At 49.2% G+C, this 25,221-nt stretch overlaps 1 protein-coding gene across 1 annotated transcript; it reads left to right on the plus strand.

Moving 5' to 3' along the window:
• The first annotated feature begins 1,002 nt into the window (after positions 1–1,002).
• On the plus strand, positions 1,003–14,315 carry SMARCE1 (SWI/SNF related, matrix associated, actin dependent regulator of chromatin, subfamily e, member 1). Its single transcript, XM_009076386.1, is given in 10 exon segments — positions 1,003–1,047; positions 3,937–4,041; positions 6,237–6,317; positions 7,436–7,567; positions 9,076–9,247; positions 10,799–10,865; positions 10,867–10,954; positions 12,561–12,662; positions 13,216–13,426; positions 14,104–14,315. Coding segments are annotated over 9 exon segments (1,167 nt in total). The 5' UTR covers positions 1,003–1,047; positions 3,937–3,939.
• Positions 14,316–25,221: the final 10,906 nt, after the last annotated feature.

Raw genomic sequence — 25,221 nt, forward strand, 5'->3', positions numbered from 1 at the left:
GACACCGAAGGCCTGTGGTGTTAAAGAGGTTTTTTACAGGCTGCGGAGCATGGCCTGTGCAGTCGATTCCTGGGGTTTGGGGGTCGGTTGATGTAACCTGTAAAAGAGATAGAGAATTTGGTCATTTGTACGTTAATCCAGAGCAGTGTGAAATAATGGGGTGTGTTCTTTAATGGAAAAAAAAAATATATATACACATATGTAACTATACAGTATATATATATATTTAAAACCTTTAACATGAAGATGACCTAAACCTGAATGTTCTTGCACAGCTATTTAAGGCCACATTCCTTGGAAAGCCCATTAATATTTCAAAGACAACCCCGAAGTTTTTAAAAGATCTTTTGTCCCTATTCTAAACTCTGGGAATCACTGGTAAAGATCATAATTGATGTTTTCAAGTTTTGGGGGAGCAGAGCCTTAATACTTACTAGTCTGATCTTCTTTTGTCTTGCAGAAGTACAAATATAATGTCAGGTGGCTGAAAACTTGTCTGTCAAAATGTCAAGTAAGTTGGTTTTCTTTGAGATTTTTCTTTCTTTAACTTGATGAATTAAAAGGTCTGGTCCAGCAGAACCTGTTTGGGGGATAATCCCATTATTCCTGGCAGTAAAAGAAATGATGGGAAGTGACCAAACCCTTGGCCTTAAATCCCGCTGTGGCTGATTCCTTGTGTATTGTTTTCATAGGAAATCCACATATCACAGCTGCTAAATCCTGTTTGGCTGCAGTTTTGCTTTCCCTCCCTGTAATCGGTCTGTGTGTAAATGGATTCCATATTCTCCAGGTTTCTGCCTGAATAAACCCAAGGATTAGGGTTTAAACTTTTCTGTCTTGTCCTTCTCTTGCGTTGCTTTTCACTCAAAAGTCTTTCAGAACAAAATTTCTGTCTTGTTTTTGTAAGTGGCTTGAGAACTGTTGGCCACAGCAGATGCCTTGTAAAGAATTCATTCAGATTTTCAAGAGAAAAAACCCTGTGCTTACATTTGTATCTTAACAGAAAGGCCATCTTATGCCCCACCTCCCACCCCAGCTCCTGCAACCGTAAGTATTGTCATTTTTCTATTAACACAGAGCTGCTAGAGCCTTTAGTGACCTCCCAGAGCAGTAACTGTGGAGTTGCATCACCTTCCTGTGTCAGAAACACAGCACTAATTACTGTGATGTGCATTGGTTAGATGAATCCCATTCTATTTTAAGCACTTCGTGAAAGAAAAGTTGAATTAAATCTGTGTCACCTTTACGGGTGGATCTTGGAGGCACTGAGCTTTCTGTCTGCAGTTGTCTCAGGTGATTCACACTGAGTTGCAGCAGTACTGGAGTAGTTAAGACCCAACTGATATATTTAATCCTAAAATCATGCCCAAATCCTGGGCAGATTCCATTTTCCCTGTTTCTGCTGTACTGAGCTGCTTTTCAGTGGGATGCAGGAATGTGCAAAACCCTCTTAAATGGGTCAGAACAATGAGTCTCTCCTGATCCAGTCCTGCATTCCTTGAAATCACTGATATGTTGGAGTCTAGGGCATGGGAAGCACTTCACTTCCTAGTAAAGTGATGTGGAATAACACTGAGGAAAACGTGAACAGGAGCTTTGGGCCCTGTCCACTCTCCTGGGTGTACAGAGGTGCTGCAGTCCCAGTGTGCTGTGGGCAGGGAAGGCTTTGGAAGCAAATGCTCCTTCCTGTAGTGGTCACATTTCTGGATACTTTGGGGTTTTAGGAGTAACATATCCAGATGGGCAAACACAAATCCTTTGTACAGAAGAATGAGCAAAGATGCCATAGGAAACTTTGTAACCACAGCAGATTGGGACACTGTTAACCCAGCAGTGTGTCCCTGGTCTCTGCAGGGTGGGATTTAGATGGAATGTGGTCCTTCAAATCTCCTGTGCCATTCTTTACATGTACAGAGGCCTGAAAATGATGCAATGCGTAAATACAAGTTATGTTTTGATAAGTTTACCTAAATAAAACTTGATTTGCCTAGCTTGCTCAGAGTTTTCATTTTGCACACAGCAGATAGATCTGTGCCAGTGCTAGAAGGAACAGGATGGATCCTCTCTGCCCACTGGATTCCTGCATGGAGAGCTGTGCACACCCCTGTGATCCTTTGGGATGTAGCATGGACACAGAAGGTGTTCTGTGGTTTATGTTGGTGTGGTGCAGAAGGGCACACGAAACACATCACAGCTGCACCAGTGATGGGCATTACCTGCCTTTCCAGCATCTTTTGTCGTATTTTGTGTTCTGTTTTATACAGTCCCTCAGGCTCTGGTCTGTGCTCTGATAATGCAAGTCACAAAGCAGCCAAATAACCTTGCTTGTTCCTCCACAGCCAGTTCCAGGTGCTGCAGCCACCAACACCCCAGTAGTTCTGGTAACTGCAGTACTGTAGCTGAAGTAGCAACTCTCCATGTGATGCAAGGGTGTTCCCTGGTAACACTTAAATCCTGTCTTGCAGAAATAAGGAGTTAAGCAGATGGAGATTACAGTTGTCACCTGGGTTTGTTGAAGAGGTGTAGTTCAACATACTCAAAAGCTCTTGTTATGGTAATACAAAACACTGTAGTAACATGGTGTCTTATGAGTAGTGAGTGTGTATGTCATGGGCCTAGGCACCAGAGGAGGATGTGGCCACTGCTGAGGCTGAGGGAAGAGCTTGGCAATGAAACCTCTGTTGGAGGCTGGGAAAGGAGAATTTTCCTCTCCACTTGGGTCTTTATTTCTAAACTCCTGCAGTGTCTGCACACACCTGAAAGTGCACAGTTACTGCAGTCAGCTCCCAGGTCACTTCTGTTCAGTGTCTGTGTTGTCACACTTTGGTTCCTGCAGTCCTGAACCTATTTGTAAAACTTCTGTGACTGTGATCTAGAACAGTCAACAAGTCCCTGTGAAAGACTCAGGATGTGTATTAGGACTATGGAAGAGTGAGACACTGCAGGGGTGGCACTTAAATGTGCAGAAATATTCCAGGCTCTCATGAATCCTCATGGAATCAGAACCACCACAGTCAGGACTTAATCACAGTTACCATTAAATAGCTGATCCATTTTTTTCCAGCAAAATTTGATTGGGAAGTGGGGGATAATGGGAAAAAAAGCTTTGTGTGAGAAAGGGAGTACAGGGAACTCTCTGAATCTTGAGTGCATGTAGGGGATAAGTGAGAAGGGAGTGTAAAGGAATGAGATTTTTCTCTCCATAACTGAGGTGAGAAATCAATTCAGTGTCAAGAGTGGGTGAAGATGTATTGATTAACTGCTTAATTGCCTTGGATTCAGTGATGTGTTCAGGCTGAGTTGCAGGGTCGTTCAGCTCTCAGCCTGCCTTATAGCAGAGGGATGTCTCTGGGTTGTGCCCTCTCAGCTTTCTAATCCCAGCTCCCCAGAACAGTTAGCTCTGCAAACCACAGGAAAGCTGAGCCCCTGGCAGTGAGGCACAGATGGAGCTTTAAGGGGTTTCCTCCCCCTGCCCCATTCACTGACAGGGTAATGTCTGTTGGGAAGAGAAGCAGCCAGGGATTGTCATTGTAAATGTGGACACTGGGGATTCCTGGCACTGGGTGCTGTGCTGCCCTGTGAACTTCACCCTTTGGATACAGGAATCCTTTGAATTCCTTGGTGGCTTATGGTGGAAAATCCATGAGCTGGATTTACAGAACACTTGTTCAAAATGAGTTACACAGCTAAGAGAAATAAAACCACCAGCTTCAGACAGAGGTTTGTAGTGACACATTTGCTTCAAGGTCCTGTTTCCTTACTAGGTGTCCACTGAAGTCAGTTGTGTGTGTTGGGAAGACACCAACGGCTACACCTCATTGCTTGTTGGAACTCTGGTTGCTTTTGCATGCCATATTGCAGTTCATTTTCATTTCTGTGTTCTCCTCGTTTGAGCTCATTTCTCATTCGTGTTTTTGTCTCATTTGTTTCCATCAGCAAATGCCCAGCACCCCAGGGTTTGTGGGATACAATCCATACAGCCATCTGGCCTACAACAACTACAGGCTGGGAGGGAACCCGGGCACCAACAGCCGGGTCACGGTAGGAGAATCAACTATTACATCCTCCAGCAAACACCAGGAGCTGACCAGAAATGGCTCTAGGGTTAGGTTCTTCGGAGTCTTGGCTGCTGCCACTTCTTTATATAAAAAACAACTTCTGATTCTCGTTTCTCCCCCTCTCCCCCTTTCCCCCCCTCTACTCTGAAACCTTCTGCAGGAAAATGAGCTTCTACTCAGCAGGGCAAATGGTAATGGTACATGATGCACAATTCCAGAAAGGCTTTGTGGTCTTCAGTGACCACTGAATGCACAGGGGAAGGTTCTGTAGCTGGGTATGAATCCTTGGAGGGAGGGAACTGCTCATTTTATTGAGGTTCATTGGCACAGAGCTCAGGAAGAACATTTTGCAAACTGCAGATCGTTGATAGTCGTTGCCTCATCCTGTTGAGCCATGAGAGAGGTGCAAGCCTGGATTCTTATTTCTAGGCTCAATCTGGTAATAGCTGCACAGTCCCAGGTTCAGTCATTATTTTTGCTACAAAAGTGTGGTGGTAATAAACCAGAATCCTTTCAGCTCTCACATCTGTCAGTGCGTGGGAAATGGATGTGGCATTCGTTTTTCATGGAGTAAACAGTGAGATGGAGACAAGTGATGAGGGAGGTGACAGCTTCTTTCAAACAGGGATCAACTCCTGAGCCTTGGATGATGCAGTTAGGAAATAAAAGTAGACTGGAAATGTAACATTTTCATAACACAACAGAAATAGAATAGATCCCTGATGCTTTTTTTTAAAAAAACCTCACAATTTTAAGGGCTTTCTTTCACATAAAACTGTGTACCCCAAAACATGTGACCAGTTTGGACCATGATAGAGATTTCTGAAGGGCCAAACACACAGTGTATTTAATGAAGTGCACTCATGCCTCTTATAAACCTCTCAGACTTCATATAGGAAGTTGATCTGATTTGTTAAAGCACTTGCAGAAAGGACCTTCCCCTCCAAGCTGGAATTGACTGTCTAAACAGACACTTTCCTTCCCCAGGACCAAGTCAAGTTTTGTCTGAGGCCTTCCATTGTTTCTGTATGTCACAAGCACACACAGCCTGCTCTGCCATGCATATACCAGTATATGGATGGTGTCTCTAAATCCCTCTTAATTTGAAAGCATTGAACAGTTTCCGTTAATGTTTTTCCAACCCATCTGTGTGTGTATCTCTGTATACATTCTGGTGATGCATATACCTCATGCACATTATTTACACACAGTTCTGTATGCATTGTTCATAGAGCTCCATGAAGTCAGCAGAACTAAAAGCTTAGCAAGAGGGAAAATTTGAAGCTGAATGTTGAACACGAATCTGGGCTGAATACAAATATTGATCTGTGGCCACAGCCCCGAAAGACCTTGAAACTTTTATGTAAATGCTCCCAATTAATATACCACAACTCCTGGCACGTGGAAATGCTGGAAGAGGGGAGAGTTTCAGCCCTGCACTTCCCAGGGGCTGATATGTCACTGCTCTGCTCTAGGAGCAAACCCTGCTGGGTGTCCTGTGGGGTGAGGGGACACGAGGGGAGGCAGCAGCTTTCCAGCAGCAGTTGGAGCTCAGTGTCCTTTGTGTAGCTTGACAGCATCAAAGCCAAAGGCAGACAGAGCACAGGAACATGTTACAGCCTAATTTGGACAATTAATTACAGCTTGGCTACAAATCAGTCACACATTTACAGCTCAGCTGCATAGGGTTTTCTTCTTACAATGAGTCTTTTAATTGGCTCCAAATTACCACTGACAAATTTTGCAGACAAATATATGGCTAAAATTATTTGACAAGGAAAATATATCTCACTTAAAGCTTTTGAACTTCCTCCTTATCTTTTTTTCACCTGTACAATACCCACATTGAATTTGCCAAAACAGGTAAAATAAATTGCTCACCAGAAGGGAGAAAACCAACCTGCAGGGATTGGTGTCTCCGTGTCCTGAGCTGGGTAGGTCAGTTGTAAGGGCATAGAGCCTTGTTGAGGATTTCTCTCTGCAAACTCCCAGAGAAAAGGGAATGGAAGTGATTCCAGTGAGGACCAGCTCTAGTTAGTGCCTGTTGGCAGTTTGGGTCACTTGGTGCTGTTGCTTGTTTCTCTTGTGGGGGGTGTGAGTGCACAGAGTGAGTGTTTCCAAAGCCAGTGTGTGTCCAGCAATCCCATTAACGAATGGATTTATCCGGTTCTCTTATAGGCTTCCTCTGGTATTACCATCCCCAAGCCCCCCAAACCCCCAGACAAGCCCCTGATGCCCTACATGCGGTACAGCCGGAAGGTGGGTATGAGTGTCCAGCCGTAACGAGTCAGTGTTCGTTTGTGCTAACAATTAATTGCTATGATCTTAGTTTCAGCTCCTAAACGTTGACTCCTAACAGCCTGCGCTCTCTTAAGGGGATGTAAAGTCCAGAGGCTGCCCTGCACAACAAAGGCAGCAGTAGCCTGGTCACACAGTTGCCAATTTCTGGGGGGAAAGTTGCTAAAATGCTAATTCCTCCCAGTGTCTCTGCTGACAAGGATCCACCCTGCCACGTCCAGGAGTTCCTGTGACTTACTGACAGAACCTTTTTATATAAAGGAAATATTCCTTGCGTTTTTCTGGGCTTGGTGCAGTGCTGTAGCTGGACTGAAGAGTAGCAATGAGTGGACTTTGCATGTTCTCCTTCACCACCCTCTCACCACCCTAGCCCGTGGCAACGTTCGCTTCGCTATTCTGTGAACTGTTTGACAGAAAGTAGGAGAGAGACTCTTGTGGAGTCTGGAATCTGATGGGGCATGGGGAGGGCATGGCAGCCTGGCTGAAGCAGGTGAGCCAGAAGGAATTTCTTCCACTCCTGGTAAAGTATCTTTACCAGCATGTCTGTCCTAGGCCAAAAAACATCATCACAAAAAGCAGTCAAGTGGCACAGCAAGAAATTACACTGGCAGCTCTCTCCTTTTTTTTTTTCTCTCTCCCTGTAAAGTTAGAAACTTTTTTTGGTGGAGTCAGAACTTGTTGGAACTCAGATTGATCAGCAAGACTGAAATGTTGTGAGATGTTACATTCTGACCTGAAAGGCTCAGTCTCTTTGTCATAACCTACTGCTGGATGTGTTTACTCAGTGGCAGTTTTTTTTTTCCCCAAGATGCAGCGATGTGCATTTCAGAAGAGAATTGAGAGGGGTAAAGGCAATGTTCCCATGAGGCCAAAGCCACTCAGCAGTTGCCTGGTTCAGGAGCTGCCTTCCTACTGACTTCCTGCCCCAGAAAATTATCCAGATAGCTTAGCCAGACTCGTCCCTAACTTAATCCTGTTTTTCATGGTGATTCCAGAAAGAACACTGAGATGACAATATAAAATGTGTAATTTGGAAGTATTTAGATATCATTAGTAAAGCTCCAGCTGTTTCTGTTAAGGTCTGGGACCAAGTGAAGGCGTCCAATCCTGATTTGAAGTTATGGGAAATTGGCAAGATTATTGGAGGAATGTGGCGAGATCTCACTGATGAAGAGAAGCAAGAGTATTTGAATGAATATGAAGCTGAAAAGGTAAATGGAAGAAATCTGGGATGTTTATTACAGCTGATTCTTCTAGGAACTGGTCTGAGAAGAAAAATTCATCTTGCCCGTGCAGGGGTGTGCGAGGCACTCCCGAGAGCTCTGTATGTAACTTAAATGGAAGTTTGTCCTGACACGTCTCTTAGCTTTTTTAACTAACTGTTCATCAACTGTGACTGGTCAGTTTTTAGACCTAAAATGAAGTATTTATAGTTGAGTGTCGATTTTAACTGTTTAATGAATGGATTTGATTGTACAACATCAGTATTGAAAAGATTGTCTCAACACCAAAACCCTCTTACAAAACTGGTGCTCTGCAACTACTGCTGTTGTCATGTGTTCATAAGAGACTTCCAGTCACGTGGGGTTTGGTTTTCCTGGTGGAACTCCACGCTGTGGCATAGTGTTTTGTTTCTTAATAGAAAATGTGACCCACTTGTAGGGTTTGCTTGTGCTTTTGTTGGGTTTTATGCATCTGAATGGCAAAAGGTGACAGCTGCCTCGTGTCTGGGTGGGTAAGTGTTGAGCACCTGCACAAGACTGTGATTCTGAGGTACAGAGGGAGAATTGTCCAGCTGCTGTGTTGTGCTCTCACCTGGCAGGCACTGAGGCTGTGGATACCTGCTCACATCTCAGCTGGTTTTATCCCAAGGCAGTAGAGAAGTACTGCAAAGCACTGCTGGGTGCTCTTAGCTGAACAAAAAAAAAAAAAAATCAAGGAATTCTATTTTTTACCTTGGTAACTCTGTTTAGATTGTAAGCTCCTTGGGGCAGGGGCAGCCTGGTGATACTTGTGCAGTGCTAGGCAGAAGGATTCCAGTCCTAATCATAAAACAAGACTTTCAGGTGCCTTTAACAATACCCTAGATTATATCTCATTGGAAATATCTCAAATCACTGTACAAAATCTTTAAAAGTGAGAGTAAAGAAAGCAATTCAAGGGGAAAAGGTGGTTCAAAGAAGGTGCAAATAGTGCTGCAGTCCTGCTGCCAGGAGGAGACAGGCACGTGGCTGCAGCTTTCCGTGTCATCCCAGAGCAGGGATGGACAAAGAGTGGACAAATCCTGAGTGATTTCAAAGCTGGTTCATGACAGTGGAATAAGGGAAGAGAAGAAATCAGAATCACAGCTCTAGTTAGAACTCCAGAGAATCATTGAGAATATTTTCTGTTTGCTAATTTTACCTTACAGAGTTTGGTCATAAATACCTCGTTCTGAGGTGTTTTGAGTCTGAAAGCTCAGCAAACAAAGCTGTCCTAAGTGTTTCAGGTAGTAACACTGAAACGTGCCTAAAAGCCCAGCTGTGTTTTTAAAACATGAACAACTGTGAAGAAGTTCTAATGTGTAACAAGAAAGACTGAGAGGATCTGCTGATTTGTGCCTCAGCCAATTCAGAGCTGCTTTGTCTGTGTAACTGCACTTGGAGCTACACAGAGCACAGTTGTGTCGGGTGGGGAAATCGTCCAGTGGTGCCATCAACCCCTGTTGGTCACGTTTCAGATCGAGTACAACGAGTCCATGAAGGCCTACCACAACTCCCCTGCCTACCTGGCCTACATCAACGCCAAGAGCCGCGCGGAGGCGGCGCTGGAGGAGGAGAGTCGGCAGAGGCAGTCGCGCATGGAGAAGGGGGAGCCCTACATGAGCATCCAGCCCGCGGAGGATCCTGATGGTAAGCTGGAAGGAGCTTGTGTGCACATCCAGTGGGACAGGCTCATGACAGGATCAGCTGGAGAGACAGAAACAACTCGTGTGCACCTTCCACAGCGCTTGGCGTGGCTTCGTGTCTGCTTTGCTGCCTTGTTGGTCTCGCCTTCTGTTTCACACAGCCAGCTGCTCGCTTTGGGGCCAAAACTAAGGTGGCAAAAGTGATTCCAACCCTTCCTAATGAAGTGTGAAGTAATGCTTAGAGTTCAAACCCAATCACTCTGCCCACAGCTCTGTAATGGCTTTAGCACCTGTGTTATGAAAGGCTTAGATGCCTGACTTAAACCAGCTTGGATGGAATTCAGTGCCTTATCACCAGAAGCACATAAAGCTGACAGGCAGAGTTCTGGTGTGATTAAGAGCACCTGAACTTTGAATGTGCTCAACAACTGTCACTTGAGATCGTTCAGGGAGTTAAGGTGCCGCTCAGTGCTGACAAGTTGATGAGAAGATTCAGTGAGTTTATTTGAGTGCGAGGAAATGCACCCCACCCAGTGGGAAACTGCTCACACGCCTCATGGCTGCTCTTAAACTCGTCACCAAATGCTTGTTGAAACCTGAGGGTGAAAAATGTACTCAGTTACACCCTTTTTTTTTTCCCCCTTCTCCCTTGTAAAAGCACATCCTTGAGATAAAGCTCATGGCAAACAGCGCTTTCCCCTGTGTGAGGTAATTGCAAAATTTATGTAAATGTCTTCAGTGTTGGACTAACTGGAGCTTGGACACTTGAGACTCTGTTCTGTGCTGCCTGGGCCAAAGCAGAACCAGCTATTCCCTTTTTCCTTACTTTAGTCAGATACTTCAGTGAGAAACTGAGCACAACACTGTAATAAAGGAGACAGAAACTTGGATTTGGCTAATTCTCTTCTCTGGTAGTGTCTCCTGGCTTGGTGTTAGGCATCTCCTTAGGACTTCTGTGAACAGCTGGAGAATCATCTCCATTAGGAATACTTAATGTAGGATAAATTCAGCTTTAGGACTTTCCTACACATCATCATTGTGGGACATAATTCATACCTGTTGCTTAACTGGCTTCTCTATAGAGAAATACATTTACTAATCAATAATCCAATACTCTTGGAAACTACAGTTTTCAGTGGTGAGTGAACAGCTCCATGCTTTGAGCCCTCAGTGTTTCGAAAAAGTGAGTGGTTTTGATCTCTGCTACCAAGGTTATTGCTAGAGGAGTCACTGTCCTGCTGGCAGTTTTTTCTGAGAACATGGTTAGTCCAGAATGGTTCTTTTATTCGGTGTATTAATAGTCCCTTTCAGTGTGGAAATGTGGAAAGCAACGCAGTCACTAACTGGGTCAGTCCCAATGTGGGAAGTGCATGTGCCATCAGCTGTTAGAGCTGTGCCAAGGTGAATCCTGCTCCAGTCGCTTTGGCTCTGATTCCTGATGCTCTGTGTGTGCCACTGTGAACTCTGTGACATGGCAACAATGCTCTGTGGGTGCAGCGTGGTCTGACCTGGGGCTCACTGCCTGGCACTGAGCTCCCCCCAACTCCCGTTGCAGACTACGACGATGGTTTCTCCATGAAACACACGGCCACGGCGCGGTTCCAGCGCAACCACCGCCTCATCGTGCGTCGTGCCCGACGTGCGCTCCGTCGTCACCTCACCGCCGATGCAGGTCCTCAAGCGCCAGGTCCAGTCCCTCATGGTGCACCAGGTAAAGGGGAAAGGCTGTGGCTCAGGCCCCGTGGGCTGGGCTGGGCTCCAGCTCTTGGATCGTTTGAGCACTGCATGACTGTTCTTGCTGGGTGTTCTCTGTGCTCCAGGGGCTGAGCCCTGGGCTTGCTTGGATGGGAGACTTCACCTTCTGGGGGTCGTGTTAAACTGTATTTTGTTCTTTAGTCCTTAGGATTTAGTACTTAGAATCGTAGAACATTAAGGGGTTGGAATGGAGCTTAGAGACCATCCAGCCCCAACCCCTGCCCTGGACAGGGACACCTCCCACCAGAGCAGGTTGGCTCAAGGCTTTAGCCAACCTGGAATGAACACTGCCAGGGTTGGGGCAGCCACAGCCTCCCTGGGCAACCTGAGACAGTGTCCTGAGTATTATTTCCACAGCTCTTCACTGTTACACACAACCCTCTGTGCAGTGTAAGTGCTGGTTAACTGGTGCAGCTGTGATTTTGGGTACCTGACAGCTCATAATCTTGTTTAGAACGATTCTTTCTTGCAGCAAATTGTCCCTGTTGTAACATTTTTCATCGGAAGTTAAATTCATACAAGGAGATTTGGTGAGGTCACACCTGCACCTTTCACCCAGCTTTGAGCTCATGCCTCTATTTTCCAAACACTCATGACCAAAAGAATTCTGTCAGCATGGTCAGTGTGTGTGTATAGCTGAAGAGAGACCAGAGTTAGAGAGATCAATCATAGAATCAACTGGGTTGGAAAAGACCTCCAAGATCACAAAGTCCAACCCTGCTGTGGTTACTAGACCATGGCACAAGTGCCCCATCCAGTCTCAGCTTGAAAACCTCCAGGGATGGGGAATCCACCACCTCCCTGGGCAGCACATTCCAATGCCTGAGCACTCTCTCCAGAAAAAATCTCTTCCTAAGATCCAACCTAACCCTCCCCTGGCAGAGCTTGAGTCTGTGCCCTCTTGTCCTGCTGCTGGTTGCCTGGGAGAAGAGACCAACCCCCACCTGACTCCAACCTCCTCTCAGGGAGTTGCAGAGGGTGAGGATGTCTCCCCTGAGCCTCCTCTTCTCCAGGCTGAACACCCCCAGCTCCCTCAGCCTCTCCTCATGGCACTTGTGCTCCAGTCCCTTCACCAGCCTCGTTGCTCTGCTCTGGACCTGCTCCAGATGTCTTGGGGGTTTTAATTAACAGAAGATTTAGAGGATGGAGGGTGGTGGTTTCCCTTCTTTCCCCTGAGTTGTAGTTTCTATGTTAGAGAATGTAATTGATGTGGGGAGTGTTGTACCTGGGGGTTGTGTGTATATACCTGGGGCTGTGTGTATCCATACCTGAGAGGTGCAGAGTAGGAAAGAAAATCTCCAGATTTGGTGCAGGAAGCTTCACCTCAGGCACACAGTTTCATTCCCAAGAGGCCTGAACTGCTGCACAGACCATTTTCTGCTCATGCTTTCCAGTCTGAACCTCTGAGCTGTTGGGTGGTCAGATCAAGGCAGGCAGAAGGATGTTTATGTATGAAATCATAGTTTAAAAACTACCCCCCACAAATCCATCTGTGCCTAGCTGTGAGTGAGCAGTGCTGAGGTGGCTGCACAGTGAGGCTTCGCTGTCTCTTTCGCTTGCAGCGGAAACTGGAAGCTGAGCTGCTGCAGATCGAGGAGCGGCACCAGGAGAAGAAGAGGAAGTTTTTGGAAAGCACAGAATCCTTCAACAACGAGCTGAAAAGGGTATAACCCACTTTCCTCACTTAACTCTGAGCAAGCTGCAGGTTCTCCACTGGTCCAAGTGCTCTTTTCAGTTCTGTACCCAGTTCTGTGCAGTTGCCCAGCTGCTCAGGCAGTTCCCTGATGCTCAGGCAATGTCCTGGGGTGGGTGGTACAAAGCACATGGAGTTGGGCTGATTTCCTGCTCTTTCAGTGCCCTTTAGTGGTGACATTGGGCCAGGACAGCTTGGAAGTGCCTCCAGGCTGGACGTGGTGAGTTCCCTCAGAGCAGCTGGAGGAGGGTGGCCTAAAGCCACTGTGGAGGGCACACTGCTCTCCTTGGCTGTGTTCAAACAACAAGCTTTGGGTTGTTTATTTACTGCCCCCTCTTTTTGTGGTTAATATACCTGTATCTCCCTCCCTAGTTACTAAAGCTCTTTGTCCACTCAAAAGGACTGTGCTGTGTGTAGAAATACTGAACTCATCACTGGGCTTTACTGATGGTTTATTTCTCAGTGCCATTGAGGTAGTAAAACAGCTTTCCTTTCCTTTCTTTTGGTTTCTTTTTAATTGCTAGTTATGCAGTTTGAAGGTGGAAGTGGATATGGAAAAGATTGCAGCTGAGATTGCCCAGGCTGAGGAACAGGCTCGGAAGAGGCAGGAGGAGAGGGAAAAGGAAGCAGCTGAGCAGGCTGAGCGCAGTCAGAACAACCTGGCAGCTGAGGAGGAGCAGGCAGCCAGCAAGGTGGAGGAGAAGAAGGAAGAGGAGAGCACTCCCATGGAGACAGGTAATGCATCTGAGCACCAGCTGCAGAGTGCTCCAAGGGTCAGCCCTGAAGGGTCTCTGAGCAGGCTCAGCTCAGCCAGGAGAACAATTCAGTGCATCTTGGGGAACACTTGGTTTGTTTCCTTCTCATTAAATTACTCCTTTTATGCAGGGGAGGGGGTAGGATCCCACAGAGCCCCATGTGGTGCTTTGTGGGTGAGATACTCAAGGGAAAAAATGCTTTCTAAACCTAAGTTAGACACTGGTTAACTGGGAGCAAGTGGGAGTGTTTCCTTGTCCCAGTGTCAGTGTCTAGCAGGGATGATGGAACAGCTCTGCTTCCCACACCACCCTCACAGCTTTGTGCTCTGGACAGTGACAGTAGGAAATACTGTTGGATTCAGGGGTCTCTGGCTGGTACCTCAGTGAGTCACTGCCCTAAGAGCAGGAGCATGAGGGAGAGGGGATCAGGGAGTTTGGATTCCAGTGCTTCTGCTTTAGCAAGGCTCTCTTGTTGCTGGTATTCTGAGGTCAGGTGACATCAGGATGCTGTGTGGCATGCAGAGGTCCCTGAGCTGTGCCTGTCACTGTTCTAAGTGACAGAAATAACTGCTGTGGAATACTCAGATTGATTACAGCTTCTCTTTCTTCCTAAATCCGAAGTAAATGTAAATGACCCTGAGAAATATCCTATTCCAGAAGAGCCTCACGCGGAAGAGAGCGCAGAGAACCAGCAGAACAGTGAAGAAGGAACCTCCACCCCAGAGGACAAGGAGAGTGGGCAGGAAGGGGCAGACAGCACAGCTGAGGAGGGAACCAGTGACAGCAACACTGGGTCAGAGAGCAACAGTGCGACCGTGGAGGAGCCTCCGGCAGATCCCAGTGCCGAGGAGAGCGACAAGAAGGAATAGGCACTGACTCTGTGCTTGTGTGTCTGTAATGAAGTGCTGTGTGATTTCAGAGCCTGCTCTGTGCTGTTGTACCCTCCCTGCCTCTGGGTTCTCCCTCCCGAGGTTACTGGGCTTTAATGGTTATCAGTGGACAGGTGTGAAGAGGCTTTAGGGGCTCAGGATGTCCTGCAGCAGCAGAAAAGAAACCTCATGTGTCTAAACATGACTGTTTCAGCGTGGAGAGGGCCTTGAATCACTTGTACTTCTTCCCTAGGATAGATTTGACTTTGGTTTATATGAGAAATCAGGTTTTCTCCCTTTCCTCTGGTTCCATGGCCACAGTGATAATGGTAGCATTTCCCAAAGGCCCTTCCTGTCCCTGTGTGGTGGCAGTGAGGTGCAGCTGTGCCCACCTGTGCTGCAGCACTGACTGGCACAGCTGTGCCCACCTGTGCTGCAGCACTGATGTGGTACAGGAGGCACCCACTGCCCCTGCCCCTGGCACCAGGGCTGGGTCTCTGACCAGTGACTGCAGGCACTGACTTTGTGGAGAGTCTGGAGTGTCACTGAGATATTTAAAGCTGATGTTTGTATGGAGCAGAGACCTTCTGCCTGCCCAGGGTGTCACCTGGAGCCTCAGAAATGAGGGTGAAAGACTGGGGTTTAGGGTTTTCTGGTGTAAGTGTTGTTTTTCTAGAGCAGCTGCTCTGCAGTGATGGAAACTTGCTCATGATCTGGAGATCCATTTCCAAAGGACTCCGCGTAATCTTACAGTAAATGACACATCCTGAGAGATTTTTTTATGTGGTGCAGGATTCCTTCCAACAAGCCTTTGCTTTTTTTTTACCAATTAACTCCTTTATTTGCTCCCAGGAGTCCCTGGTGTGGCCTCAGCCAGAGACCTGGCACAGTGCAGAGCAGGAGAGTGAACATGCACATGTTCTCTGAGCAGACAGTCGCTGATATGGCACAAATGGTAAAAAGTGATAGTTTTGCTTGCCCTGAACTTTCAGAACCTCTGGGAACTCTATAAATGTACTGAAAAGGCCACAATTTGCCCTGTATAAGCAGAAGCCCTAATGAAAAAAAGTAGACTTATTTGTAACAGCAGCCACAGGTCACTTCTTGGCTTTCCAGCTGAGGGAACAGGTGATGCTTCAATGTGTTTTACAGAGCAGTGAGTCTGTCAGGTGGTGTTTTTTAAATCCTTTTGGTCTTCTTTTTTTTTTTTTTTTAACTGATCTGAAAAGAATAAAATCCAACAAGTTTGGTTTTTGTAAACTCACAGTGGTCTGTGCTTGTCTTCTAAAGTGACACCAGTGTTTGGTTCAGAGCTTTCACCAGCTGTTCCCCATCTCAATCCAGAGGAGAATAAACACCTGGGGTTTGATTGCTGCTGCTGCCTGGCCTGGGGGCCTTACCCCCAGGGGCTCAGGTGAGACTCCACACCTGAGGTGCTGCAAACCCTGGTTGTGCAACAGCTTTTCTGTGCAGCAGCCTTGGGTTCTGCAGCCTGGTGGTGCTTTTCATCTGCTCCAAATTCTCAAGGTGTATGTAAATAACTCATTGTTGGCCAAGACAGGGTGTGTGAAGCTCAGGGCGTGGAGCTGAGGGAGTAGGTGTCATCCTCACGGGTGAAGTAACTTCTCCAGGCACATGAGAAGCTGAAGGAATGCCCAGCAGGCAGTGTTGGAGCACTGACCAGCCTCGTGGTGCCTGGCAGAGGTGCCCACGAGGGATAGGAGCATCAGGGACCTGGTGCAGGAGAGGGAACAACCTGAGACACCTGCCTGGGGAGGAATCCACTTCTCCACCAGCCCCTCAGCCCCACTGGGACCAGGAGCTGGTGCCTACCTGACACCCCCAGCTGTTGGGGAACAACCACCTGGAGCTCCTGTGCCCACCTGCAGCCCCTCAGCAGGGCCTGGAGCCCTCCCACGAGGGAGATGGAGCAGATTACATGCCACCAGCTTGTTATGCTTTGCTGCTGGGCTCGCTGGAAGAGGCTCTGCTTTCTGGGTGTCTGTCTGGCATGTGGGTGTGAACTGCAGGGGCTCCTCCAGCTGCCCTGAGTGTCCCTGAGTGTCCCCAGCTCCTCAGGGGGCTCAGTGGGTGAGGTAGAGATCAGGGTGCAGCCACCCCCATTGGGGTGCTGAAAGCTGGAGAGTCCCTCACACCCCTCAGGGACTGTCAGGGAAGCAAAGGGGCAAATCCCAAACCTTTTCTCACGTGAGGGAGTTGTTTACTTGGGCTTGTTTTTCTCCTCCAGAAAACCCAGGGAGTTTCGGCTCTGACATCACCAGTGCTGCTGCTGCTTTGCTCTGCAGGCAAAGGTTCTGAGTCCTTCTCCAAAATAGGCTTTTATCTCACCACAAAAACACTCAGGAAAAGTTTTTAAGGAGCCTGAGTTAAAAAAAGAACTGATCTTAAAGGGGTTTGGAGGGGGTTTTTGCATTAGTGTAATTACTAGATTTTATCATCCCCCAAAACTTCTGACCTACAAAGCTGGGATACAGTAATGGGTACATAGCAGGGCCCAAAGGAGGAGTGTTGGAAGGGATTTAGGTGCTAAAACGTGAAGCAGGAACCTTGTGAGGCTGCTCAGAAGGGATTCACCAGGTGAACTGAACCCAGAGCCTCCATGAGCTCCACACCTCAAATCCCACCCAAACCCCTCACCTACAGGCAGGGCTGAGCTTAGCTCCCCGGGAAAGACAAAAGCCTCGTGTTTGTGCAGCAGCAGCAGCTGAACTGTCAGAGGAGAAAGAAAAATGTTTCTGGAGAAACTAAACAAGGATTTGAGTGAAAAATCACCTGTGCATCACCTGGGCAAGTCTTGCCAAGCTGCTCTGCCTGGAGCCAAACGAGGCCTCAGCTGCAGCCTCTGCTTACAGAGAGGATTATGCTGGTGATGGAAAGAAATAAGAGAGATTAATGGAGCTTTACAGGGATAAAATATCAAAGCAAACCCGAGTGCTGGCACAGGGCTGGCTGGGGCAGCTCGTGCGTGTCCAGGGAGCCGAGCCGCGGTCGGAGCGTCATGGTGCAGCTCAGGGAGGAGCAGAGACCTCATCCCCCCGACCTTGGGGGTGTCAAGGGAGCAGGTCCAGAGCCACTGAGGGATGGAATCCATAGCCACACGTGTGGGGTGATGAACTGGGACTGAGGGGGGTCCTGAGAGGGAGGAGGTGTGGGTGGGCAGCACAGGGAGCAGGGTCAGACCTCACCCTGTGCTGACCTCCCTTCATCCTCTCAGCTGCCAAGTGTTCCCAGGCAGTGCCAGGGGCTGGAATATTGAGGGAAAGCACCCAGCTGGAGGTGGAATTGGCACAGGTTTTGTGCTGGCAGAGGTGTGTGAGCTGGAGCAAGTGCTGCCACCAGGAGTCCCCATTAACCTGCCCAGAGAGGGACTGCAGGGAACACACAGTCCTGCCCCGAGTTGTAAGTTGGGAGGAGTTCTTACTCCTTCCTTGTACTATATCCAGGCAGTGCCAACCAGCAGCAACAGCATTCGTGGTAGCACATCCTGTGTGACTGCTCGGGGCTTGGAATGACATAGCTAGCCCAGCTGTGAGTTTGACTCTCACCTGGGAGCTGCTGGTTGTACCAGCTCAGAGGGTGATGTGGTTGTACCAGTTCAAGGAGTGATGTACCAACTCCAAGTGTGATGCAGCTGTACCAACTCCGGGTGTGATGTAGTTGTACCAGCTCAGGGTGTGATGTACCAGCTCAGGGTGTGATACAGTTGTGCCTGCTCAGGGTGTGATGCAGTTGTACCAACTCAGGATGTGTTGTATCAACTCTGAGTGTGGTGTAGTTGTACCAGCTCAGGGTGTGATATAGTTGTACCTGCTCAGGGTGTGATATACCAACTCAGGGTGTGATGCAGCTGTATCAGCTTCGGGTGTGATGCAGCTCTACCAGCTCAGGGTGTGATGCAGTTGTATCAGCTTTGGGTGTGATATAGTTGTACCAGCTCAGGATGTGATGCAGTTGTACCTGCTCAGGGTGTGATGTATCAGCTCAGGGTGTGATGCAGCTGCACAGTGTGATGCTGCCAGGTCACTCACCTGCAGCAGCTCTCCAGGCACCTGGCCACAAACTGCAGGTGCTGTGCTGCAGAACTGGGCTTCAGTCACACCAGGCAGTCGGTTGGGTGTGATATAGTTGTACCAGCTCAGGATGTGATGCAGTTGTACCTGCTCAGGGTGTGATGTATCAGCTCAGGGTGTGATGCAGCTGCACAGTGTGATGCTGCCAGGTCACTCACCTGCAGCAGCTCTCCAGGCACCTGGCCACAAACTGCAGGTGCTGTGCTGCAGAACTGGGCTTCAGTCACACCAGGCAGTCGGAGGGGCTGGAATTGCACATGTTCTCCTGGGCAGGCACACAGCAGGTCCCAGTTCCATTCAGACCATTGCAGCCAGGACCGTTTGTGCCTTTGAGGAGCTGCAACACCTGGTCAAGGCTCTGAATGCTCAGTCCAGGGCTTGGATCCCTGGCTTTGGGGTGTCCCTGTGCATGCAGAGTGCTACTGACAGTGACTGGCAAACCTCTCCCACTGGGATTTGCACTGATGACCCTGTGGATCAGGCACAGGATCTGCCCCAGGCCTGTGTCACTGTTTGCGCTCTCAGTTCCTTTCTTTCGCTTTGACGTTTCTTTTTCCACGTCTTCGAGGGGTTTTTTGAAGTGGTTTAGCAGATAGCAGTTTGGTGTCTTATTTTGTTCTAAGTCCTCACATATATCTTCACTTGTGACTCCCAAAGTCAGTACTTTCTGTCAACAGGCAGTTTCAATTTGCTTGATTCAAACAATTCTGTTAGAAAGGCAAGAAAAAGCAATTTGAGTTCTGGCACCAGTTTCGGGGTGGGGAGAAGCCAAACCAGAGGGAGTGATAGTAACAACGACAGAAACTGAGTGAAAAATCACATTATCCTTTTATTTTATTACTATTTTTTAATCCCAGGGATGAGAAATGCCACATCTGTGACTGAGAGGGCTGTATGCAACCTCTGATGGGATTATTCCCCATTTCTGTATCCAGTTTTCTTCCCAAGACAGCAGCAGATTGGTGTTAAACCTTGCATCTTTTGAAGCTGGCAGGAAGGATCATAGGATCGTAGAATTCTAGAATCAACTGGGTTGGAAGAGACCTCTAAGATCATCAAGTCCAACCTTACCATGGTTACTAAACTATGGCACCAAGTGCCACATCCAGTCTCATCTAAAAACCTCCAGGGATGGTGAATCCACCACTTCCCTGGGCAGCACATTCCAATGCCTGAGCACTCTCTCCAGAAAAAATCTCTTCCTAGGATCCAACCTAACCCTCCCCTGGCAGAGCTTGAGTCTGTGCCCTCTTGTCCTGCTGCTGGTTGCCTGGGAGAAGAGACCAACCCCCACCTGACTCCAACCTCCTGTCAGGGAGTTGTAGAGGGTGATGAGGTGTCCCCTGAGCCTCCTCTTCTCCAGGCTGAACACCCCCAGCTCCCTCAGCCTCTCCTCATGGCACTTGTGCTCCAGTCCCTTCCCCAGCCTCGTTGCTCTGCTCTGGACCTGCTCCAGCCCCTCAATGTCCCTCCTGAGCTGAGGGGCCCAGAGCTGAGCACAGGATTCAAGGTGTGGCCTCAGAATCACCTCCCTGGTCCTGCTGACCACACTGTTCCTGCTCCAGCCCAGGATGCCATTGGCCTTCTTGGCCCCCTGAGCACACTGCTGGCTCCTGTTCAGCTTTCTGTCTGATGGAGTCAGGGACACTTCAACCCTCAATTATTTTTAGGGGTCATAAAATTTTATCTCCCTCCTCAATATCTCTTTATCCCTCTAAACGATTCACTGCTCACTAGTGTTGGATATCCTGTGGGAACTTCCCAGCAGTTTTCTCACCTGGGTGGGAAGACTCAAACCTTCTCTAGACACCACCAGTGCTCTTGTGCCCTTCCCAGCAGTTCCTGTAACATCCCAGGAGCTTTTCTTCCTAATTTTTGTCTTCCCTCCTATCCCACCTGTCATTCCTAGTTGAACACTGTCTCTTTTGTGCCAGTTCTGGCCAGAAAGGTTCTGTTTGTCCATCACAGTCCATCCATGTGCAGCCCTGGGAGCGCAGGCAGAGGAGAGGGAGCAGATCCCATGGGAAGCTGCCCAGCTCTGCCCTGAGGGACAGAGGGACCAGCAAGGAGTGTGGCCAGTGGCTGATCACCTAGCTCATCCTCCTCACCCTGCTGTGGGGAAGGGAGAGTCCCTGTCCCTCCCGGCCTGACCCTCCCCACCCACCTCTCTGGGTCTGTTTCCCTCCTCAATCTCAGTTCCTGAGCTCAAGGACGAGGGAGCTGCTTTCATAGGAGAGAATCATGGAGTGATTTAGGTTGGGAAAGACCTCCAGGATCAAGTCCAACCTTTGGATCACCACCTTATCAACTAGATCCCAGCACTAAGTGCCACACTGAGACCTTTCTTGAACCCCTCCAGGGCTGGTGACTCCACCACCTCCTGGACAGCCCCTTCCAATCCTCACAGCCCTTCCCATGAAGAAATCCCTCCTGATGCCCAACCTTTTAGTGCAGGGCAGATGCCAGCTGGGTAAATCTCTTTTTCCTTTCTCAAACACAAAGTGCAGAGCCAGGCCATCCCCTGGGATGTGGCACAGGCATGAGCAGATGGACTCCCGGGGACACCTCGATGTGCCCTTCCCTGCTGTGCCCACCACACAGAGCTGTGCATCCCAACGCAGCACTGCACAGATTGCTTCCTCCTGGGGAGGATAAGCATCTGCTAATAACCTCGTGGTGAGATCACAATCATGAGATGCTTCTCAGGGCATCCCCTAGAGCCACTCAAACAACCCAGAGGGCTGAGGAGTCCCAGCTTTGTGCCACTCTTAAGGTCAGGAATTTACTCTCAGTTCCACTTCTGCTATTTCCTTTGCCTGAGGAACAATGATGTCAAAGCCTACGGAGTGACCCCTCTGACTTCCAGCACAAACCCCCCTGGGTGCCCCCAGTGTCACAGAGGGTCTGGGGCAGCCCAGGTTGGCACTGCTGGGCAGGGGGAAGCAGCAGGGCAGACGTCAGGTCCCTCCTTGACGTCAGAGCAGGGATGTGACTGGGAAGTGGCAGCTGGGAAAGGTTCTCTGAACTCACCAACCTTCTGTCTGAGCACCTCTGGCTTCCTCCAGCGAAGAGGATGAACCTTCCCATGGCTCATGTCAGCGACAGAGCAGAGCAGGGGGAGGGGGTTTGGTGTTTCCATCTCAATTCTCCTGAAGCAAAACTGGTGGAAAATACCAGAGAGCTTTGAATCTAGGGTGTAAGAACATCCTGTGCTGTGCTTTTCTCAGACCAAATTCCACCTGCTGAGGCACAGCCCTGAGTTCTGCTCTCCAAGATCCCCCAAGCCTTGTGTCCAGACAGGCACCGTTTCCTGCAGCAGTGGGATCCTTCCCACCTCAGGCTGCCTGTGTGAACAGGTTGGGACAGCCCACAGGAATTCCAGTTTCACACACAGCCCATGGATGTGACACACAGCACTGAACTCCCAGGAGATATCCACTGCTGGGTGAACCACACAGCAGCTCAGGTTCACACAGTGCAGCTCAAACCCAGCGTTTCAGTTCAAGTGGAACTGTCCTGAACTGAGCCAAAAATTCTCTTTCTGAGCAACTTTCTGTGGAATTTATCAGGAACTGCATCTTCGTTGAGTTTCTTGATGAAAACTCCCACCCAGCTCTGGCTGTGGCCTGGACAGCAGGTTGGAATCACTGATGTCCACTCTCCTGGCCGTGGAGTGGAGCAGGGGGACCCAGGGACTGGAAATGCCTGGTAACTTCACAGAATCATAGAATTTAGGGGTTGGGATGGAGCTTAGAGATCATCCAGTCCCAACCCCTGCCGTGAGCAGGGACATCTCCTCACTAGATCAGGATGCTCAAGGCTCATCCAGCCTGGATTGAACACCACCAGGGTCAGGGCAACCTGTTCCAATTTCTTATTACAGTTCATTTTATAGAGTTAATCATCTTTGGGGTAACAAATGGGTTCTCTGGACACAGCAGGATGGTTTTGCTGGGCACAGCTCAGGCCTGGCACTATCAGAGTTTGGCCTGTTTGTTCACACAGGATCACAGTGCTGTGCAAAGCTGTTCATGGGGCATCAGGTTCAGGGAACATGTCAAAGAGAATCACTGAGGCATGAAACAGGCTGCAAACACACAATCAAATTAAGCAAAGCTTTGAGAAGTGTCTTCTGAGAAGTCCCCGGGTGTAAAACATGACTGTACAAGAAGCTGAGTGTCATAGAGACACAGCAAATTGTTTATTTTCAAGTGTTCACGTTCTTTTGAAGGAAAACAACTGGCAGGAATGGGCTGTGACAGCACAGAACTTGCCATGCACCCTTTGAGGTTTGGGACCCAGTGCAGAAACCAAACTGCAAAGCACCTGTCTGACTCCTCATCTGACATCCAGCGTGGATCCAGGGATGGATCCCCCAGGGCACTGCCTCTCCCTGGAGCAGTGTGAGAGCAGAGCACCCCGAGGGCCTGTGCCCCTCTCTGCACACCCTCTGCTCCCCGGGCAGCACCTTCACAGCCTTCACAGCCCAGTTACACCAGTTCTGGGTATTCTGCCCTACCCGAGGGAAGTCTTTCATCTCTGGTCCTCCTTGGCGGAAGTGGTTAGGAGATAAAGCTCTCGAGGAAGAGGAGCTGCCTGGATACCTGATGAGCGAAGGGAAACACAGCAATAAATAGCTGAGAGAGAGGCGAGAACGGCACCTGCTGAGTGAGATAAGCACCAGGCCAGAGGTGCTGTGTGCTTAGAGAGCACCCAGGGCAGTCAGGGTCACCGTGTGGGAGCAGATAAACACCCTGAGAGTCCTCCAGCCCCAGCACCCTAACCCTGAGCACCCTAAAAACCTGCCCCTGACCACCCCAGCACTCTGGCCCTGAGCACCCCAAAAACTTGCCCCTGAGCATACCAGAGTTCTTCCCCTGAGCACCCCAGCACCCTGCCCCTGAGCACCCCACAATCCTGCCCCTGAGCACCCCAGCACTCTGCCCCTGAGCACCCAAAACGGGGCCAGAACCACAGCAGCACTTGCCCAGTGAGAGGGAAGCACTGGGAAGCAATTTAAGTGCTGGCTAGGCTGGTCCTACATCTAAGAAGGGTCCAAAATTGGGTCTGGGTCTTTACACAGCACCTGAGACCACCCACAGGATCCTGGAGACTATCCTCACCTTCAGCTGGCTTTGGTTTGGGCTGGGATCACACCCTGTGGTGCTGGGTTTGCACTTGGCTGCAGGAGCAGCACTGGCACAGCGGGAGAAGACGGAGAGGATGAGATGCCCAAGGCAGCACTTCTGAGGGGCCCTGGCTGGGAGGAGCTGGGGATGTTTCTGCCTGTTGGAGGGGTCTGTTCCAAGAGCAGGGGCCCCTTGGACACCCAAAAGGCACTGATTTGTCCTGGGTGAAGGCAAGGGACTGCTGAAGTGAAGAGGCTTTGGGGGAAGATAATGCAGGTGGGAACAAAAAAAACAACCAAAAGCAGAACGGGGTGAAGTCACTGAGCTGGTGATAATCCAGTGAGGGAGAAGGGCAAAGGGCTGATGGCTACTGCTGCGATTTTCCACCTCGAGCACCTTCCCAAGAACAGGTCTGGCAGAGGGGATGGGATCCTTCCCCTTTCCTACAGCACTGGGGGCTGAGGAGGCTCCTTGGGTGGGCAGGATCTGCCGCAGAGAGGAGGTAAGAAGGACCTTCCTTCCCCTGGTTCCTTCACCCCAGACCATTTCTCACGTGACAGGGCAAAAGCAGTGCCCACTTCACTTCCCTGAGTGTCAGTGTCAGTGTGGGTGTGTGGCACGTGCTGAGGCAGCACCGGAGCACCCACCGGAGTGGCCTCAGCAAGGCTGTGCTGAACCCACGAGGAAGAGGAGGAGGAGGAGGAGGAGAAGAAGGAGGAGGAGGAGGAGGGTCTACTAAATGTCAGCACCAGGGCTCTGTGAGCTCCTCGCATGGGGCAGGAAGTATAAAAGCAGAGTTTCCCGAGGAGGGTCCCTGGCAGGAGCTGGAAGGCAGAGCTGGAGCATCTGATGCTCTCTATGACACTGACTGCATCCCTGGCTCATCCCTGCTGGACCCAGACCATGGATGGGGGTGAGTACCTGGGCTGCAGCATCTGCCTGTGTCTCCAGCTTTATTAATGATGCCCAAATCCCTGTCCCGTGCCACAGGGGTGGAGCACTCTTAACAGAGTACTTAAACAGCATGAAAGACTTTCATCTTCCTCATCTCTGCTATTTTAAAATTAGAAAACAAAAAAAGCCCAGTTCTCTTTTAGAAGCTCAAGAGAACCTCCAATCACTTCAGAAACAAACACACACAAAACAGGCTCGGTGGCAATTTTAAGGGGATTTTTTTGTCCCAAGGCAAATGTCTCTTGCAGAATTTGCAGCTTTTCTTCAGTGAATAGATCAAGAAGTTGGGAACAAGCAGAGCTGAGTTTGTTGGCTGAGTCCATCCAGTCTTTTGCAGTTAATATCTGCAGGGACACTGGGGGATGCAGGAGACTCCAGGGATGCAGAAAACAGGCTCGGTGGCAATTTTAAGGGGATTTTTTTGTCCCAAGGCAAATGTCTCTTGCAGAATTTGCAGCTTTTCTTCAGTGAATAGATCAAGAAGTTGGGAACAAGCAGAGCTGAGTTTGTTGGCTGAGTCCATCCAGTCTTTTGCAGTTAATATCTGCAGGGACACTGGGGGATGCAGGAGACTCCAGGGATGCAGGAGACTCCAGGGATGGGATGCGCTCCAGGGATGCAGGAGACTCCAGGGATGCAGGAGGCTCCGGGGATGCAGGAGGCTCTGGGGGATGCAGGAGGCTCCAGGTTTGGGGGGGATGCAGCAGGCTCCAGGGATGCAGGAGGCTCTGG

Source organism: Acanthisitta chloris, unplaced genomic scaffold (genome assembly GCF_000695815.1).
Source record: "Acanthisitta chloris isolate BGI_N310 unplaced genomic scaffold, ASM69581v1 scaffold32096, whole genome shotgun sequence".
NCBI lineage: Eukaryota > Metazoa > Chordata > Aves > Passeriformes > Acanthisittidae > Acanthisitta > Acanthisitta chloris.